Raw genomic sequence first — 20705 nt, 5'->3', positions numbered from 1 at the left:
TTTTAACAGCACCATTGAATTTGCTGTCATTTTATAAAGTCTACTACAAATGTATGACATGGTGCTATTTATAGGTGCAGACATTTAAAAAAAATTATCTAAAATTATTGAGTAAAAAAGTTTGTAAAACCTCATTTTTCTTAAAAAATTATTTATATGCACACTCATCTACACCCACCCCCACCAAAAAAGTCTGAAAGAATGTACGTGAAAGTGACAATGATTATCTCTAGTGGAACTGGGGAGCAGTGGCAGTGAGTGGAAGAAGATTCTTAATTTATGCAGTCACTTCTGAAATGCTTTTATTTTTAATCTGTTACTTTTTGGTGTTTTATTAAAAAAATTCTTAAAATGTTTAACTTGGGTCATAACAGTAAGGTAAGATTAATATTTAGGAACAATGGGGGAAAGGTTAATGGGGGAATTATAATTTTCTTTTTAGCTAACACAATTCCTCACTCCCCTCTCCACGTGCACCCATGCTGCCTTCCCGACTCCCCTCCCCGTCCCACCTCTTCCTTCCTTTCTCCCATTCTCTTTTCATTCTGCCCCCAAATGGCTAGATACAAGTTGTCATCATCCCATTTCATAACTTACATCTGTAATGATAGACATTTGATTGTTTCCAAATATTCACTACAAATGATACAACAATATAGAACTGCATAAATATCTCTGCACACCTCTATGGATGTTTCTACGTGATAAAATCTCAATAATTATCAGGTTTAATATTCAAAATTTTACTATAATGCCATATTCCAAAAAATGACATTAATTTTCTTCCCATAACAGTATCATTTAAGTATTTTCTAAAAACTTCAGTAACTTGAAGTTCTAACAGTCTTATTAAATTTGTTAAAACATGTATATCTTTATTTTTGAGATGATACATTCTTTCAAATGCTATAGGCCCAAGTAAGTTTCTTCTGCTGTGAATCATTAATTCATGTTCTATGTTCATATTAAACAAATGAAAAAACTCATTTCTCTTGACTTTCTTTTCTGCTCTTTCTGGTTCTCCTATCTTTCTCACCATTTTGTCTCTGTTCCTTTATTGCTTCAAGATAAAGAATTACCTAAAGTCCTTATTTCTTGGAAATGCTACACCCATCTCTTTCAAAAAATTTGCTCAAGTTATATTTTCTTCCTAAAACAACCACACTATGATTGTCACTAAGTTACAAATACCAGCGAGTGAAATTACACGGCGATGGGTACCTGGGCGGAACCGTGGACTCAGGAACAGCTTGAAGCCTTTTCTGCAAACAATGGATCTCTGCCCCATAGTTTTCTTCAGTTTCTCTCAGTTGTTTCTGCAAAGAGGATACGAGGTTTTCTAATTCTTGAACTTGTTCTTCAAGTTGTTTAACTTTTTCGGTATCTTGCAGAGTAGATAATTTGCTTTTATGACTGACATCTAAGTTATATAAACAGAAGAAAACATACACTTAATACAAATTTCTTAGTGAAATACCACAATCAATTTTTTTGTGTATGCAGAGAATATTCAGTCCCCTTTGAAAAAATAATGCTTTTTAGTACTAACAACTCGGGTTTCAATTTAAGCTCATTTTGATGGATAAAACCCAGAAATCATGAATTGTCTAATTCAAGATCACTTCTATCTTTGTAACTATAGAACCCCTAAGCCTATCACTTTTATACTTTTTAAGTGAAAACAATTTAGAATCACAGAAGTAAGAAGGTGAGAAGGGGTCAGAGACATGAGTCCAAACCTTTAATTTTGAGGATGGGAAAAATGAGAATAAGAGACGTGACAATGAAATACTCAAAGTCACTAGGCTGCCTCAAACTGTTAATTAAAAGATCAAATTACTGAATATCTGGTACAAAAATACCATGTTGTGGTATACAATCAAAATGTACCCATGTCCTGCAAGTCAGTCGTCTGAGAACGGGTTGGTGAAAACTCTGTCTCCTCCTTTGGTATGTTTTCCTCTGCACACTCAAGTTTCACATGATCCGTCTGCTGTCCTTGAACCTATTGAAAATAATAGAAGAAAAGCAGTGACATAAATATATGATCCAGTATCTGGAAAACCACACTGAAGCAACTTAACATTTAAAATGTTTTTTTCAAAATCACCTAAAATTGTGATACTCTGATATAAATACTTTCCCTTCTAAGTTATTCCATGTTCTCCTGACACAGTGATTCATATCCCATTCTCTCCAGAGCTCTGAAAATATATTAGTGAAGTATAATGTTCTTTAATATACAGAAGAAAATTTATTTCACTACAAAAACAGGAAATGCATATTGTTTTGGTATAAAACTCATGACAATTTATATGATTTGGCCTTTCAAATTGCAACTCATAAACAGTAAATTTTATAATATTAGATAATATCACTTTTATTCATCTCTGGATATTATCTATGTGCAATCTAATAACCGACAACTGGTATGCTGCTCTTTACACAAAAGGAAGAAACATAATAAAAACAAACCTCAGCTTATTTCCTTAACTATTAAAACTACCAGCAATATGTCAGATGCATATATGTATTTAGTCATTCATCAAATATTTAATAGTCATCTACTATGTGGCCAGTATTGTGACAAAAGAGAATAAGAATACAAAAGAATCAATATAAATATGATATACTGCCTTCACAGACTTTTATCAACTAGTGGGAAATAAAATAATTAGGTGCTAAACTATAAAGTTTAACTCTAAGAGCAATGACAGAGAAGACAGACATGGGTCTCAGTAACTATGGGAAGAAGTCAAATTTGACTTGTGCCTCAATTACTTTGGGCCATGATTAGAAAAGGCAATAAGGAAGATCAAGTAAGAGCGTCTGTGAAAGAATGACTATAGGTAGTGAAATTAATGGTCTTGTTTAGAGGGGTTTGATTTGGGTAAGAATGATTAAAATATATTAGATAAGATAGAATCTAGATTACTCAGCAACTTAAAAGCAAGAGGAAAGGACTGAACTACTAGGATAGATGAACAAAGGGTACTGTAGAAACAGATGAGCAACAGGATAAAAGCTGTTTCCCCAGAAGGCTATTTCAGTTGGTTACTGCCCTTATCAGGTGCAATAAGCAGAGGCTAAGAGAATATATAGATGCTAAGAGAATAGAGGAAGAAATGTCCAAGTCTAGGAATAGGCAAAGAAGATGACAAGAAGAAGTAACATCTGAACCAACTGGAAGAACAAGCAGAAACACACCAAGCAGACTGGAGGGAGATAGGTAGGGTGAGGCAGGAAGAACAGCATGCAAAAAAGCCCAAGGGTGTGACAGATCAGGGTGCATTTGGGAAATTAATTATTTCCATGTGGCTAAAATGAGGAGGTTTAGAACAAGAGGCTAATAGGTTAGGCGCTGGTTACTGCACAGCTGACTGATTCCAACCAGCCTCTGAGGTGCCCCCCTCTGCAGCTGTAGTTAATTTACTGGGTTAAAATGTATACTCACTTTTACCCATTGTGCAGAAAAGAGTTAACCTAGTGGTTGCAAAACTGGCTATCTTTTAGAAAGGCCTGTTTACAAGTTTGACCCTTGGTTGCCAACTGGATCCTTAGCTGGTAAACAGTAGCATACATTAAAATAAAACCCTAAATTATAAGACCATTTCATGCCTCAACTGTGTAAACACAATGGTTTATGCTGAACATATGCTTTCCTTCTAGAAGTCTGGATTTTGGTGTATCCTATAGTACACCAAAGCAGAAGACTCCTATACGACTGATACCTAATAAAAAATTTCAAAACCTATGGAGTCTTAGGCTTAGGTGAGCCTCCTCAGAGACAACACTTAGCACATACTGTCACAACTTATTACTACAGAAATGCTGTCCTATGACTCCACTGGGAAAGGGTTTCAGAAGTTTGCCCTACTTTCCTCCAGACTCTGCTCCAACAGCCTTTTCAAGCCTTCCCAAGCGCATTTTGCTTTGCACTCATTTGCTGTAGTAAATCTTATCCTTGAGTACAAATGTATGTTGAATCCTGTGAGCCCTTTTAAGAAACCATCACTGGACCTGGAGCTGGTCTTTGGGACTCTCAACCACCCATACTTTGTGCCTCATTATACACATAAGGTACAAGTTATATTGACACAAGAAATGAAAAAAAGAGTTAACTTGGCCCTGTTTCTCTACTTTCCTTCCACATAAAATAACTTAAATTTTTTAGGTCTTCCTTAAAATATATTATGAATTGTCCCTTCTTCTTTTCTACCTCCATTGCCACCAGATAATCTTCTAAATGTTCAACTTTCTGATGTCTAGTCCAAAATCACAAATTACCAACAGCTTTTCAGTGTCTACAAGATAAAAGCCCAGCCTAACATTCGATGTTTCGTGTAGCCCAGAGGTCCCCAAACTATGGCCTGCGGGCCGCATGTGGCCCCCTGAGGCCATTTATCCAGCCCCCACCGCACTTCTGGAAGGGGCACCTCTTTCATTGGTGGTCAGTGAGAGGAGCATAGTTCCCATTGAAATACTGGTCAGTTTGTTGATTTAAATTTACTTGTTCTTTATTTTAAATATTGTATTTGTTCCCATTTTGTTTTTTTACTTTAAAATAAGATATGTGCAGTGTGCATAGGGATTTGTTCATTTTTTTTTTATAGTCCGGCCTTCCAATGGTCTGAGGGACAATGAACTGGTCCCCTTTGTAAAAAGTTTGGGGACCCCTGGTGTAGCTTATCCTCTCTAACTTTAGAGTCCATTACTCTCTAGGCAACAGGTCCCAAATATATCACACCCACACCTACAAGACTTTGATCATATCACCTCTCCCACTTGGAATGCTATTCACCCTCCCCTTTCTTATGTAAGCCTGGACATCTTTCATGGTCCAATTCAAACACCACTTCCTCCAAGAAATCTTCCTTAATTATTACTTGTGCCTACGCTCATCTACCTGTGTGTTTAATTTTGAAAGTGCTTCTCTTTTAAACATTTAATTAAATGTTGGATAACTATTTCATCTATGTAAATCATATCCTTTGAGTTAGTTTATAAAATCTACCAGTTTATAAATTAATTCAGTCTAGTGACTTTATTTATATGGTATGTTGCTTTATTCATACTACACAGAACAACCTGGAATATAATTAGCAAATAAAAATTAATGGTGGGGCCCTGGCCGGTTGGCTCAGCGGTAGAGTGTCGGCCTGGCGTGTGGGGGACCCGGGTTCGATTCCCGGCCAGGGCACATAGGAGAAGCGCCCATTTGCTTCTCCACCCTCCCCTCCTTCCTCTCTGTCTCTCTCTTCCCCTCCCACAGCCAAGGCTCCATTGGAGCAGGGATGTCCCGGGCGCTGGGGATGGCTCCTTGGCCTCTGCCCCAGGCGCTAGAGTGGCTCCGGTCCCGGCAGAGCGATGCCCCAGAGGGGCAGAGCATCGTCCCCTGGTGGGCAGAGCGTCGCCCCCTGGTGGGCGTGCCGGGTGGATCCCGGTCAGGCGCATGCGGGAGTCTGTCTATCTCTCCCCGTTTCCAGCTTCCGAAAAATACAAAAAAAAAAAAAAAAATTAATGGTGGGATAACTGGATGAGAACAAAGTATACATCCTTCATTCCTTTTACATTCCCTTCAGAACACATTGCAGTATATTGGAAGATCAGGGGTTAGGGGACAAAACGGTCTAGATTAACCCCAAGTTTCTGGTTAAATGTAGTTTTTCAAAACTGAGAAAAGAAACTGGCTTAATGGGGAAAAATTAATAAATTCAAATTTCAATGTGTTCATTGAGATATACCTAAAGGAAATTCAACTATAGAGCTATCCAATTAGATACAGGATTCCGCATCTCAGGAGTTAGAACTAATCTAGGATGGCGCCTGGAAGCCGAGAGTGTGGATCAGAGTGGTGCCCAGGTAAGGGGTGAAGTACAGATTCTTGGTGACTACAAACAGGCTGCACAGAGCCGCCAGTGAGGGCTTAAAAAGCCACAGAGGCCATGGGAAGATAATATTCTAAAAAAAGTAGCAAATATTACAATGTCAAAAAAGTATAGAAATAAAAAGAAAATTAATTCAAGATATATTGAGCATGTGTTTAACACGTAAAGTTGCAAAGTGAAGACGTAGCTTTAAATTCAGGCCACAGTATTCTTTTGGGGACCAGTTTTTCTTGTTGGTTTTTTTCTTAATTGCTTTCCAATTTAAAATAACAATCTTTTATTATTATTATTTTTTTATTTATAATTTTATTTTTTTAATGGGGTGACATCAATAAATCAGGATACATATATTCAAAGATAACAAGTCCAGGTTATCTTGTCATTCAATTATGTTGCATACCCACCACCCAAAGTCAGATTGTCCTCTGTCACCTTCTATCTTGTTTTCTTTGTGCCCCTCCCACCCCCTATCCCTCTCCCATTCCTCCCTCCCCCCCGTAACCACCACACTCTTATCAATGTCTCTTAGTTTCACTATTATGTCCCACCTACGTATGGAATAATACAGTTCCTGTTTTTTTCTGATATACTTATTTCGCTTCGTATCATGTTATCAAGATCCCACCATTTTGCTGTAAATGTTCCGATGTCATCATTTCTTATGGCTGAGTAGTATTCCATAGTGTATATGTGCCACATCTTCTTTATCCAGTCATCTATTGATGGGCTTTTTGGTTGTTAATACTTATCAACATTTTTAAAAGCAAAGGACCACATGAAATTTGTAAATTGAAAGAATAGCACCACTGGACCCATTCAACATGTGGCCACGTCAGAGCTAAGCGGAACAGCCTCTGCCCCGTCAGATGAGGCATGCTTCCCTGGTCCTGCCTCCCCAATTCTCACCTGGTCTTCCCATTTACTTTATGTGCTATGCTTGGGTAGGCATTACGTCTGTGATCTCTGATCTACACCTCTTCTCTACTCTCCAGAACTCAATTAAAAATGATAGTGAAGAATCTTTAAAAGTATAAACTTATAATAAAAAAGAAAATAAAAGAGATCAAGAGAACTTTCATACAGTTTCTGGAAAACAGAAAAGGGGAGTGAGAGCTGAGTACGGGGTGGAGGACGCTGCAGCTAAGCCCATGGGAAGGAGCCAACAGTTTGGGAGGCAGTTTGCTGCCTACTGGAACCCTGGAAAACTGATTGAAAAGAAATCTGACAATTATAACACTGTGTGAAACATATTAGCTGTGTTCGAAACAACTACTTACTATTTTTCTCTAAAACATACTCATTGTTTTAGAGTTATACATAAAATTAAATGCAACACCTTCACAAAGTTTACACTTTGACATTTTATATATATTTTACTTTATCATAATTTTAAAAACTCGCTTAAGGAGTAAATAGTGTTCAACTTGTAGAAATTTTTTCAACTCACTGATACTATGAATATGTCACTTTTGCCTAATCTCCTTTTTCACGTTACTTATTTAAAAAACTTTTGATTGATAAAGCTTACAAAACAGCAGGTAATACAATAAATGAAAACATTAAGTTACATTTTTCCATTTCACAGACCTTACTTAATCGCGTCTGAAGTACCAAAAGTCTCTTGTATTCTTCTGTTACTTTGCTGAGAAGAGTTTGCATATTTTCTTGAAAGTCTAGATGATAAACAAACAATTATAATTTCATTCCATAGAAAAAATCTGCTTTTAATAAGTATTATTCATCTATTCATTATTCATATGCCTGTTAGAAGTCAACTTTTTATATTTAATAAGAAACTCATTAATGTAAAACAGCTGCTACATAGATTAACTTGACAAATTCATATTAATATGTTAATTTCTCTTGGTATTCATGAATTTGTATACATTTTGTTCAAATGGATAAGGGTAAAAAATTTTATGTCAAGAGACACCAAGAAACTAATTGAAGCTGCAATTTATAAAAATAAACTAATTTAATTTAAAAAGTCTTGGCCAGGTTGCTCAGCTGGTTAGACAGAGCATTGTCCCAACATGCCAAGGTTGCGGATTCAATTCCCAGTCAGGGAACATGTAAGAATCAACCAATAAATGCAGAACTAAGGGGAACAACAAATCGATGTTTTTCTCTCTCCCTTCCTATCTAAAACAAACAAACAAAACAAAAAACTAATATAAGATTTCAATTAAAAATTTATCTTCTTTAAAAAAAATACCTTTGACATAAACTTATTAAATAAATAAAATAACTTTTAAAGGTCAGGATCTATGGTATAAAATTAAGGAGAGAATTATAATCAGGAAAAAATGGGAGTGAGTAGAAAAACAGGGGACAAAGAGTCAGGAAAACCTGTGGGCAGCTCCAGCTCTTTTCATATCACAAGTATCGCATTATAAAAATAAAAACGTGGCCCTGGCCGGTTGGCTCAGTGGTAGAGTGTCAGCCCAGCGTTTGGAAGCCCCGGGTTTGATTCCCAGCAGGGCACACATGAGAAGCGCCCATCTGCTTCTCCACCCTTCCCCCTCTCCTTTCTCTCTATCTCTCTCTTCCCCTCCCGCAGCCAAGAATCCAATGGAGCAAAAGCTGGCCTGGGTGCTGAGGATGGCTTCATGGCCTCTGCCTCAGGTGCTAGAATGGCTCTAGTCACAATGGAGCAGCTGCCCAGATGGGCAGAGCATCACCCCCTACTGGGCTTGCCAGGTGGATCCTGGTAGGACGCGTGCAGGAGTCTGTCTGTCTGCATTCCCGCTTCTCACTTCAGAAAAATACAAAAAAAAACCCCAAAATAACCAAAAACAAAACAAAAATAAATAAAAATGTATACTGAATAAAGTTTCGTGAATATGAAATAAAGAAAAGATATTACGGTGACAAATTGGCTAATTAAATCATAATTGAAAGTAAAAGTTTATCATCAACTGACTTAAGAAAATTAAATATTCTGATTAATAATACAGTAAGCTTTTATTACCTTGAACTTCATATTTACAATCTTGCAATTCTAGTTCCCGATTTTCAGAAGTATGAACACCAGAACACTCTCTCTCTTCTACATTTACTTTGCATTTTGAAGCTGGAGTATGTTCACCAAGGATATTGCAAAAAGTCTGTTAACAAAAAAAAATTGAGTATTTTACTAAATTAAAAGAGATTTCTTCCTCTAAAGATTATTAAATTTTCCTATATGCAAAAGACAGACAAAATGACAGAAAAATCAGTAAGAAAACACTCTTCCATACATCAATTCAATCTGCAAAAGAAATAACCAAGTCTAACTCTTTTTTTTTATTTGTATAGGAAATGGAATGCTTCTTAGATCAGGAAAATATTGTTAATTATCACTGCACAAAACTTTTTCTGTTTCTTTCTAATAATGAATATATCTTGTACTTTGCCACTTTTAGCTTGGATTCTATTGTGATGTTTTCTCTGTAATGTCAACTACCCTTGAAAAAACACCTGAAGACAGGGATCAAAGTTTAAAAATGAGAAAATGGGCCCTGGCCGGTTGGCTCAGCGGTAGAGCATTGGCCTGGCGTGCAGGGGACCCGGGTTCGATTCCCGCCCAGGGCACATAGGAGAAGCGCCCATTTGCTTCTCCCCCTCCCCCCTCCTTCCTCTCTGTCTCTCTCTTCCCCTCCCGCAGCCAAGGCTCCATTGGAGCATGGATGTCCCGGGCGCTGGGGATGGCTCTTTGGCCTCTACCCCAGGGGCTAGAGTGGCTCTGGTCGCGGCAGAGCGACGCCCTGGAGGGGCAGAGCATCGCCCCCTGGTGGGCAGAGTGTCGCCCCTGGTGGGTGTGCCGGGTGGATCCCAGTCGGGCGCATGCGGGAGTCTGTCTGACTGTCTCTCCCCGTTTCCAGCTTCAGAAAAATACAAAAAAAAAAAAAATGAGAAAATGGCGACGGAATAGATGGATGTTACAACTCCAACCTCCCAGAACCAAAGTGGATTACAACTTAATTTAGGAACAATCATCTTGAAAAAGCAACTTTGGACTAAACTAAGAGGAATCTATAACCAAGCATCACTGAAGAAGCCACACTGAGCTGGTAGGAAGGGTGGAGACGTGGAAAGGGCTGCCCTGCACCCAGGAGTGAGAGGCGGCCAGGAGGGTCTCTCATGGCAAGGTGGGTTGCCTGGAGCATCGTGGGTCCTCAGCTCCAGGACAGAAACCCCAGCAGGGAGCCCCAGAGACTAGAGGGGGCATACAGAGAGTATTTAGCTGAAAAGAGCTGGGTTACTGTTTGTGAGAGGGAGACAGAACTCTCAGACCCAGGCTCCATCTTAAAAAGACTGCACAGAAAAATTCGTACACAGCCACTTACCCGGGGCTCCGGGAGCGAGGAGCGCCAAGAGGACTAAAGTAGCAAGAGGAGAGTGTAGTCTCGGGGGCACAGGGACAGACTGTGGAAGACAGCCAGCCAGACCCCTGTACTGGGTCACTCCCCAAATCTAAAGTGACCATTTTCCCTGGGATAACCAAGTCACCAAAGGGAAGCAATTACCCCACCCACCCACCAGAGACTCTCCTGCTCCAGTCAGTGCAAAGAGATGCTTAGAAGCTGGGGTCTCATGAGGGACACAGATTTTGAGTGCTGAGGTCTGGGCTACACCACGCCCCCAAACTTGCTGAGTACCCTCCAAAAGGCAGGAGGGCCCAGGTGTAGCAGCGTCAGCAGAGCTTGGCCTGTGTGGCAGCGGGGGGCTGATCCCTGTGGCCCATGCAGCAGCAACAAGGGGTGGAACCCAGAGAGACCTCATGTGAGCCCAGAGGGTGCAGAGCCCAGTGGCCTGCACGGCAATGATGAGGGGCAGAGCCCAGTGAAGCGAGGAGTCTGCCATGCCCATGGGGCAGCCCAAGCTGTGGCCAGCAAGCCTGTGCGCCTGACAGTGCCAGTGCCTGACAAAGACCACACCTCAGGAAGAGAGAGGTCACACACACTGACAAAGAGTAGATAAAAGCCAGCCTCAGAGTGCAGCTGATATTTACAGCAACATCAGGGCCCAGCAAAGGCAGCTACAAATTCTGGATCACCTGGAGCTACAGAATAAGGTTGCTAAGGGCCAGTCATAAGCAGTGACCCCCATTGGTCTGTGTCAGGTTCCAGCCAAGGAGGTCCAGGGCTGGGATATCCAGTGGCCAGATATGGAAAGCACCAGTTCAGAACCTAACAACCCTTGTTAGAGTGGTATCTTAAGGCAAGGCTCCTTACACCTGACCCAGCGAAGGCATAGAAAACACTGACACAAATAGCAAAAAGAGCAATAGCAGCAGACAAGTAGCCCACAGCAGATTACAAACAGCTGAGGTCAACTCAAGAAGATCTAGAAACAACACAACTGAAAGCTAGAGGCAGACAACACCAATCTTATACTCAGCTAGCTATACAAACAACACATCCAAAGGAGCAGTCTATTCAGAGAAAAATGGGAAGACAGAAAAATGCAAATCAAATGAATCAACAAGAGAAATCCCCAGGAAAAGACCAGAAAGAGATGGAAATAACCAAGATACTGGATGCAGAGTTTAGAATAATGATTGTGAGGATGCTCAAGGATCTTAGAGCAACAATAGATGGACATAATGAGCACCTAAACAAAGAGTGAACAAGCATTAAAAAGGCACTGAAATCATAAAAAAGAATCAGAGAGAAATGACAAACACAATATCGGAAATAAAGACTACACTAGAAATAATTAAAAGCAGGCTGGATGAAGAAGAGATTATATCAGCAATTTAGAGGACAAGATAAGTAAAACCATGGAAGCAGAACAGCAAAAAGAAAAGAGGATCAAAAAGTCTGAAGAAACTCTAAGAGAGCTCTGTGACAACATGAAGAGAAACAATATCCGCATAATAGGGGTTTCTGAAGGAGAAGAGAAAGAACAAGGGACAGAGAACCTGACTGAAGAAATCATAGCTGAAAACTTCCATAAACTGATAAAGGTAAAAGTCACACAAGTTCAAGAAGCACAGAGAATTCCATTAAAGAGAAATCCAGAGACCTACACCAAGACACATCATAATTTAAATACCAAAGCTAAGAGATAAAGAAAGAATACTAAAAGGTATAAGAGAAAAGCAGTCAATCACCTACAAAGGAGCCCCTATAAGTATGACATCTGACTTTTTTAACAGAAACAGTTGAGGCCAGAAGGGAATGACAAGAAATATTCAAAGTAATGCATAACAAGAGTCTACAACAAAGACTTCTTTATCAAGCAAGGCTATCGTTTAAAATTGAAGGAGAAATAAAAAGCTTCACTAACAAAAAAACTCAAGAAATTCATTACAACCAAACCAATGCTGCAAGAAATGTTAAAGGGCCTGTTGTAAACAGAACAAAGTGGGGGGGAAAAAACCTAGTAAAAGAGTAATGTAGATTAAAGAATAAAATGGCAATAAACAACTACATATCAATAATAACCTTAAATGTAAATGGATTAAATGCTCCAATCAAAAGATGTAGGGCCCTGGCCGGTTGGCTCAGTGGTAGAGCGTCGGCCTAGCGTGCAGGAGTCCCAGGTTCGATTCCCGGCCAGGGCACACAGGAGAAGCGCCCATCTGCTTCTCCACCCCTTCCCCTCTCCTTCCTCTCTGTCTCTCTCTTCCCCTCCCACAGCCGAGACTCCATTGGAGCAAAGATGGCCCGAGCGCTGAGGATGGCTCTGTGGCCTCTGCCTCAGGTGCTAGGATGGCTCTGGATGCAACAGATCGACGCCCCAGAGAGGCAGAGCATCGCCCCTGGTGGGCATGCCAGGTGGATCTCAGTCAGGTGCATGAGGAGTCTGTCTGACTGCCTCCCTGTTTTCAGCTTTGGAAAAATGCAAAAATGCAAAAAAAAAAAAAAAAAAAAAAAAAAAGATGTAGGGAAGCTGCATGAATAAGAAAACAGGACCCATACATATGCTGTCTACAAGAGACCCACCTCAAAACAAAAGATACACATAGACGGAAAGTAAAGGGATGGAAAAAAATATTTCATGCAAATGGAAATGAAAAAACGCTGGGGTAGCAATACTTACATCTGACAAAATAGATTTTAAAACAAAGGCAATAGTAAAGGATAAAGAAGGTCACTACATAATGATAAAGGGAGAAAATCAACAGGAAGATATAATCATTATAAACATCTATGTGCCTAATACAGGAGCACCTAAATATATAAAGCAGACTTTGATGGACATAAAGGGCAAGATCAACAGCAATACTATAATAGTAGGGGTTTTCAATACCCATCAAGAGCTGTTTTTTTGAAAAAGTAAACAAGACTGATGAACCTTTAACCAGGCTCACCAAGAAAAAAAGAGAGAGGACTCAAATAAATAAAATTAGAAACGAGAGTGGAAAAGTAACAACTGACACAGCAGAAATAAAAATAATTGTAAGAAAATACTATGAAGATATGTATGCCAAAAACTTAAGATCACCTAGTTGAAATGGATAAATTCCTTGAAACATATAAACTTTCAAAAATCAATCTGGAAGCATCAGAAAACCTAAACAGACCAATTACAACAAATGAGATCAAAAGAGTTATCATAAAACTCCAACAAACAAAAGCCCTGGCCAGATGGCTTCACAGGTGAATTCTACCAAATATTCAAAGAAGAACTAACTCCTATCCTCAAGCTATTTCAAAAAATTTAAGCTCCTTTTATGAGTTGAGCATAATTCTCATTCCAAAACCAGGCAAAGACAATACAAAGAAAAAAATGATAGGCCAATATCCCTGAAGAATTTAGATGCTAAAATTCTCAACAAAATGTTAGCAAATTGGATCCAGCAATAAATGAAAAAAATTCCATTATCAAGTGGGACTTATTCTGGGGAGGCAAGACTGGTACAATATTCGGAAATCAATCAATGTGATTCATCATAAAAACAAAAGAAAGAAGAAAAGTCACATGATAATATCAGAAGATGCAGAAAAAGCATTTGATAAAATTCAGCACCCATTCATGATCGAAACTCTCAGCAAAGTAGGAATTCAGGGAACATACCTCAACATGATAAAGGCCATCTGTGACAAACCCACAGCCAACATCATACTCAATGGGCAAAAACTAAAAGCAATCCCCTTAAGATAAGTAAAACTATCATTATTTGCTGATGATATGATACTGTACATAGAAAACCCTAAAGTCTCAGCCAAAAAACTACTGGCCCTGATAAATGAATTCAGCAAGGTGGTAGGATATAAAATATTCAGAAATCAGAGGCATTTTTATACACCAACAATGAACTATCTGAAAGATAAATTAAAAAACAATCCCCTTCACTATTGCAACAACAACAACAAAAAGTACCTAGGAGTAAATTTAACCAAGGAGGTTAAAGACTTGTACTTGGAAAATTATAAAACATTAATAAAAGAAATCAAGGAAGATACAAACAAGTGGAAGCATATTTCGTGTTCATGGATAGGAAGAATAAACATCATTAAAATGTCTATATTTCCCAAAGCAATTTATAAATTCAATGTAATTTCTATTACAATACCAATGACATATTTCATAGACATAGATATAGAACAAATATTTCAAAAATTTATATGGAACTTAAAGAGAACACAGCCTCAGCAATCTTGAAAAAGAAGAATGCAGTGGGTGGTATCATACTTCAAATTAGCTTGGTACTGGCTTAAGAACAGGCATATAGATCAATGGAACAGAACAGAGAACCCAGAAATAAACCCACGCCTTTATGGACAATTGATATTTGACAAAGGAGGTAAGAACACAGAATGGAGTCAAGACTGTCTCTTTAACGAATGGTGTTGGGAAAATTGGACAGCTACCTGCAAAAAAATGAAACTAGACCACCAACTTACACCATTCACAAAAATAAACTCAAAATGGATAAAAGACTTAAATGTAAGTTGTGAAATTATAAGCATCCTAGAAGAAAACATAGGCAGTAAGCTCTCCGACATCTCTTGCAGTAATATATTTGTTGATTTATCTCCCACAGGCAAGTGAAATAAAGAACAGGATAAACAAATGGGACTATGCCAAACTAAAAGGCTTTTGCACAGCTAAAGACAATAAGAACAGAATAAAAAGACAAACTACACAATGGGAGAACATATTCGACAATACATCTGATAAGGGGTTAATAACCAAAATTTATAAAAAACTTATGAAACTCAACACCAGGACGATAATACAATCAAATAATGGGCACAAGAAATGAATAGACACTTCTCCAAAGAGGACATATACAGATGGCCAATAGGCATATGAAAAAAATGTGCAACATCACTAATCAATAGAGAAATGCAAATTAAAACTACAATGAGATACCACCTCACACTTTTCAGAATGGCACTCATCAACAAAACAACACAGAGTAAGTGCTGGTGAAGACGTGGAGAAAAGGGAACCCTCCTGCACTGCTGGTGGGAATGCAGACTGGTGCAGCCACTGTGGAAAACAGTATGGAGACTCCTCAAAATATTAAAAATTGAACTGCCTTTTGACCCAGCCATCCCACTTTTAGGAATATATCCTATGAATACCAAATCACTGATTCAAAAGAAGAAATTCACCCCCATGTTTATTGCATTATTGTTTCCAATAGCCAAAATCTATCTGGAAACAGCCCAAGTGTCCGTCAGTGGACGAGTGTATTAAAAAGCAGTGGTACATATACACAATGGAATACTATGTGGTTGTGAAAAGAAGGAAATCTTACCTTTTGCTACAACATGGATGGACCTGGAAACTATTATGCTATGTGAAATAAGCCAGGAAGAGAAAGAAAAATATCATATGACCTCACTCGTTTGAGGAATCCAATGAACAATGTGAACTGAGGAAGGGAATAGAGACAGAGGCGGGATCAAAGGGACCAGAGGGAAAGCAGACAGATGGAAAGGGTATGAGAGAATGGGATCAGAGAAGGAAAAAAGATTGGTGCAATTATATATACATAACACAGCGTTATAGAGAACAGGAAAGCAAATCCTGGAGGGAAGAAGGGAGGTTGTTGTGGGGAGGTGGGCAAGGGCGATGTTCAGGGGAACACGGGGATGGGGGGATGTATTCAGTGGGACACTTGAATCTATGTAAATTAAACATATAAATTAAAATCAATTTTTAAAAAAGTTTAAAAATGACTAGAAAGAAGTCTATAAATTTTATAGAAATTATAACATTAAGTAGATCATATTCATACACTTTTCAGTAACAAAGGAGAGTTTTCTGTGGTTCATATACAAAAATTAAAAAAAATATATTTGACACATTATTCTGGTTCTTTCTCCTGAGCAACAGACAACTCTATCATCATTTAAAACACATGCCCCAGCCCTGGTCGGTTGGCTCAGTGGTAGAGCGTTGGCCTGGCGTGCAAGGGGTCCCGGTCCGATTCCAGGCCAGGGCACACAGGAGAAGCGCCCATCTGCTTCTCCACCCCTCCCCCTCTCCTTCCTCTCTGTCTCTCCCTTCCCCTCCCGCAGCGAGGCTCCGTTGCAGCAAAGATGGCCCGGGCGCTGGGGATGGCTCCTTGGCCTCTGGCCCAGGCGCTAGAGTGGCTCTGGTCGCAGCAGAGCGACGCCCCGGAGGGGCAGAGCGTCGCCCCTGGTGGGCGTGCCGGGTGGATCCCAGTCGGGCGGATCCCGGTCGGGCGCATGCGGGAGTCTGTCTGACTGTCTCCGTTTCCAGCTTCGGAAAAAAAATAATAAAAAATAAATAAAATAAAAAATAAAAAAAATAAAACACATGTCCCATAATCATTTTTTTTGTGTGTGTATTTTTCTGAAGCTGGAAACGGAGAGAGACAGTCAGACAGACTCCCGCATGCGCCCGACCGGGATCCGCCCGACTGGGATCCACCCGGCACGCCCACCAGGGGCGACGCTCTGCCCCTCCGGGGCGTCGCTCTGCTGCGACCAGAGCCACTCTAGCGCCTGGGCCAGAGGCCAAGGAGCCATCCCCAGCGCCCGGGCCATCTTTGCTGCAACGGAGCCTCGCTGCGGGAGGGGAAGAGAGAGACAGAGAGGAAGGAGAGGGGGAGGGGTGGAGAAGCAGATGGGCGCTTCTCCTGTGTGCCCTGGCCTGGAATCGGACCGGGACCCCTTGCACGCCAGGCCAACGCTCTACCACTGAGCCAACCGGCCAGGGCCCCCATAATCCTTTGATAACCTCTCTAACATAAGCCCCTCACACAACTGAAAATAACAATGAACTTCTAGACCTAAAAGCCCAAATGTTTACTACTGCTATTTCTTGAAATCTGCTTAAACTATTATTGTCAATAACTGAGTTGATTACATTTTCAGCACAGTTCCTAAGTTGGAATTTTCATCAGAGTTGATAGAAACCTGAATAATCATCCAATTTACAGATGAAGAAGATTCAGAGATATAATAATTAGTCCACCACAACGATGATAAATGACAAAACTAGGATTCGTGACAACCTCAGAGGGCTGCCCCATTACAAAAAGCTGAACTCTTGTGATGTGGACCCTCTTTTCATATTTACTATCAACAGTGGACAGGAAAGAACAATGCCTGAACCCTTCAAGGGAGATGCAGGTGGAGGCTGAAGAGTCGCTGAATGAATAAAGGCCTTGGGTGTGGTTATTTCTGCCGCGTGTGTGTGCACGTGCACGCATGTGTGCAATGTAGTCGGTGCTCTGAACTATTTTATAGGTCATCAGAATCAGTAATGCCCCTTTACCTATCCCAACTGAACTACCCTCCCTTCACTTTAGAAACAGACAGGCAGGGATAGAGATCAGGGACAAGCTGAAACATGTATTTTAAATTTTGAACTATTTCAAATATGCAGAAAAAAGTTTACTACCTAGCTTTAATCAATACTAATATTCTGTCATATTATGTCCAGTTTTTAAATGAAATTGAGAATTACATACAAATTTGAAGCTCTGTGCCTCATTTCAATTCACTTCTCTCTCTGCCCAGAGGTGATTACTCTAGGACGCATGTTTTTATTTTTTAATGTTCAGACTTACTGACATTAGCACACAAATAAAACACTGCTAAGTGGTGTTCTATTAAACAGATATATCACATTTGCTGTAGATGGAAACATGAGTTGTTACCAATTTTCAACTTAATAGAAACACTTTTGCAATGAACATACCTAGTTGTGCACATGTGAGCCAATCTAGAAGTAGAGGAGGGGTTGTGGGATTCTCATGAGGTCTTCAACCCTGCCTAGCTGCTTCTCAAGATAGTGCACTCCCACCAGCAGTGTTTAAGACAGGGGTCTCAAAATCGCGGCCCGCCGAACAATTTTGTGCGGCCCGCAGACTAATCCACGAAGTTCAAAATATGTTGGATAAAATTAAGTAAGCCTAGGGGCCTACTTGTATTTTTCATTTCTCTAGCATCCTAGCTAGATATTAGCTTAGTTAACAGCAGTTGTGATGCAAACTACAGTTTCTGGTCGTTTTGTGACACTGAGTAACTGCATGTACGATTGTGCTTGTTGTACTGATTTTTTTTTGTTTTCAACTGCAGTGAGAAAAGTGTTGCATAACAGTTGCCTTTTGTAGACCTAGTGCGGCCCGCTGAATGGCTGTGATCTTGCTCTGCGGCCCACATGCTGAGTTGAGTTTGAGACCCCTGGTATAAGACCTCCCATTTCACCCCATCTTCACAAATATTATTATAATTGGTAGTTATAGTTTTTCACACAACCACCAAAGTGGGGCAGGAAACAGACTTGCCTGAGGCTCTACTGGTTCAGTGTTTTCTTATTAGCTATACCTGTTGTCTGTTCTACCACTGTGATAATTTACCTGAATTTCCTTTGTTTCAAACTTATTATCAGGAAAAAAATCTTAAACTGCTCATTTGAAATTTAAAAACTCCAGAGTATTTTGTTTAGTGAAGTAAGATAGAAAGGAAAACTAAGTTAGATGATTTTGCTTATCAAATTAGTAGTAACTTCAAATTTAGTATTTCTGGCTGGTGGATCAGTGGGTAGAGTGTTGGCCTGGTGTGTGGACATCTTGGGTTCAATTCCTGGTCAGGGCACACAGGAGAAGCAACCATCTGCTACTCTCCCAGTTCTTCTCTCCCTTCTCTTGCTTTTCCCCTCCTGCAGCCAGTGGCTCAATTGCTTCAAGCATGGCCCTGGGTGCTGTGGATAGCTCTGTTGGAGTGCAGTGCCCTCAGGCACTAAAAATATCTTGGTACTCAAGCATTAGCCCCAGATGGGGTTGCCAGGTGGATCCTGGTGGGGCACATAGGGAGTCTGCCTCACTATCTCCCCTCCTCTCATGCCTCCCCACAAAAAAATTAGCATTTCTTGTCTAAAAGTACTTGTTTTATATCTTACCTGTGTAAAATAAGCACATTCTTCAGATACTGCCTTGCGAAGTTTTCCAATGAGCATTTGTAAAGGCTTCACTTCATCACCTAATTGAAGATAATGCAGAAAGACATTCACTTTACAGACTTAAGTACTATTATCAGAGTAAACCTGTGTGACCTGGAAAGCTTTCTCTGCAATAAGATTAGTTTTATGAGTGCTGCCTGATGCACTAAGAGGGCAACTTCAAGGTTAGTTTTAAATTCTTTATTTCGTTCAGAGTTATGTTCTGTTGCTCAATGTTAACTGGTTCAGATAATATGTAGGATTTTCAATTTCTATCTACAAAATATTAAGCCATGACCAATTTTTTACTGCAACCCAATATAAGAAATAAATCATACATCATAATCCATTATATACATCCATGTAAAACTGAAACAAAAATTTTACAAATCAATATTTACTTTCTACATACCATGCATTCCAGTGTTTTCTGTTCTACCCCACTCTTTTATTTATTAAAAAACAAAACTGGTCATCACTCACTAAACCGACTCATCACGCATTAAATTGCAGCTTGAAAAACAATGGACAGATTCTATCTGAAGAGGATATCAATAAAAATACACACTTAAACTCTTATTAAATTAAAACCCAAGACCTTTCAAAGTGAAAAAGAATAGTATTCTTATTTAAGCCACTTTTTAAATTCTATTCTGTTCAACAGACCAATCCCATGGGACAAACTTATGAACCATCTCAAATTCCCACAGGAAAATGTCAAGAGTGGAGACCTAGGGATACCTGGAATGGAGGATGTTGACTTAAATCCATTTAAGGTTCCTTAAATGTTGCTTCCCATAGTACCATCTTAGTCTTCTGGCTCTCAGTAGTCCCCCAGGCCATCTTATCCCTGTCTTTGACCACAGATCACTTGGTGATTTCCAAATCTTTGTCTTGAGCCTAACCCTCTCTTTTGAATTTCAGACTTCTATTTTTAACTACCTACTGGACATATCTTTTTTTCAAAGTCAATAACTATTTTTAACTCAATACCTTCCAAACTGAATTTATTACTGTATTTTCCCCAGAAGTCTGCTCTTTATCATCTTCGTAACTGGAGTCATCATGGATCCAGTTACCCAAGCTAGAAATTTAGGGATCATTCTCAATTTCTCCCCCTTTTACAGCTAATATTAATTATAGACAATAGCCTACTTCTTAACTCTTGAACTTTCTTTAACATCCTCAATGATACTTGGTTCAACATCTTATTATTTATTGAAATTACTGCCAAAGTTGCTTCTGTTCTCACCATTAATCTCATCTTCCCTAATTTGTTTCAACAGTGTCATCTAAAAATTCTTACTATGTTAACCCCCACTACAGCTCAAAACTTAAACATGGTTCAGTTGGGATACATAAAGCTATTTCTGATCAAGCTCCTGCCAATAATTTGGGCTTTATCTCTCACTAATTTTTCACATGCCTTGAGCTTCAATACTTCAGATGGATGCAGTC

At 39.5% G+C, this 20705-nt stretch overlaps 1 protein-coding gene across 8 annotated transcripts in view; it reads right to left on the bottom strand.

The window, feature by feature from the left end:
• AKAP9 (A-kinase anchoring protein 9) overlaps positions 1–20705 on the bottom strand; it is a 171989-nt gene that overhangs the window by 102056 nt on the left and 49228 nt on the right. For all 8 annotated transcript variants that reach the window (XM_066239573.1, XM_066239580.1, XM_066239574.1 and 5 more), the window contains 5 exons: positions 19209–19288; positions 8860–8995; positions 7476–7561; positions 1891–2005; positions 1222–1420 (listed from right to left, as the gene is read on the bottom strand). In XM_066239573.1, the coding sequence (XP_066095670.1) occupies positions 1222–1420; positions 1891–2005; positions 7476–7561; positions 8860–8995; positions 19209–19288 (616 nt within the window). The remainder of the gene's footprint in view (positions 1–1221; positions 1421–1890; positions 2006–7475; positions 7562–8859; positions 8996–19208; positions 19289–20705) is intronic.

This window comes from Saccopteryx bilineata, chromosome 7, assembly GCF_036850765.1.
Source record: "Saccopteryx bilineata isolate mSacBil1 chromosome 7, mSacBil1_pri_phased_curated, whole genome shotgun sequence".
Lineage (NCBI taxonomy): Eukaryota > Metazoa > Chordata > Mammalia > Chiroptera > Emballonuridae > Saccopteryx > Saccopteryx bilineata.
The sequence above is the reverse complement of the archived record's forward strand: the minus strand, read 5'-3'. Positions and strand labels throughout refer to the sequence as shown.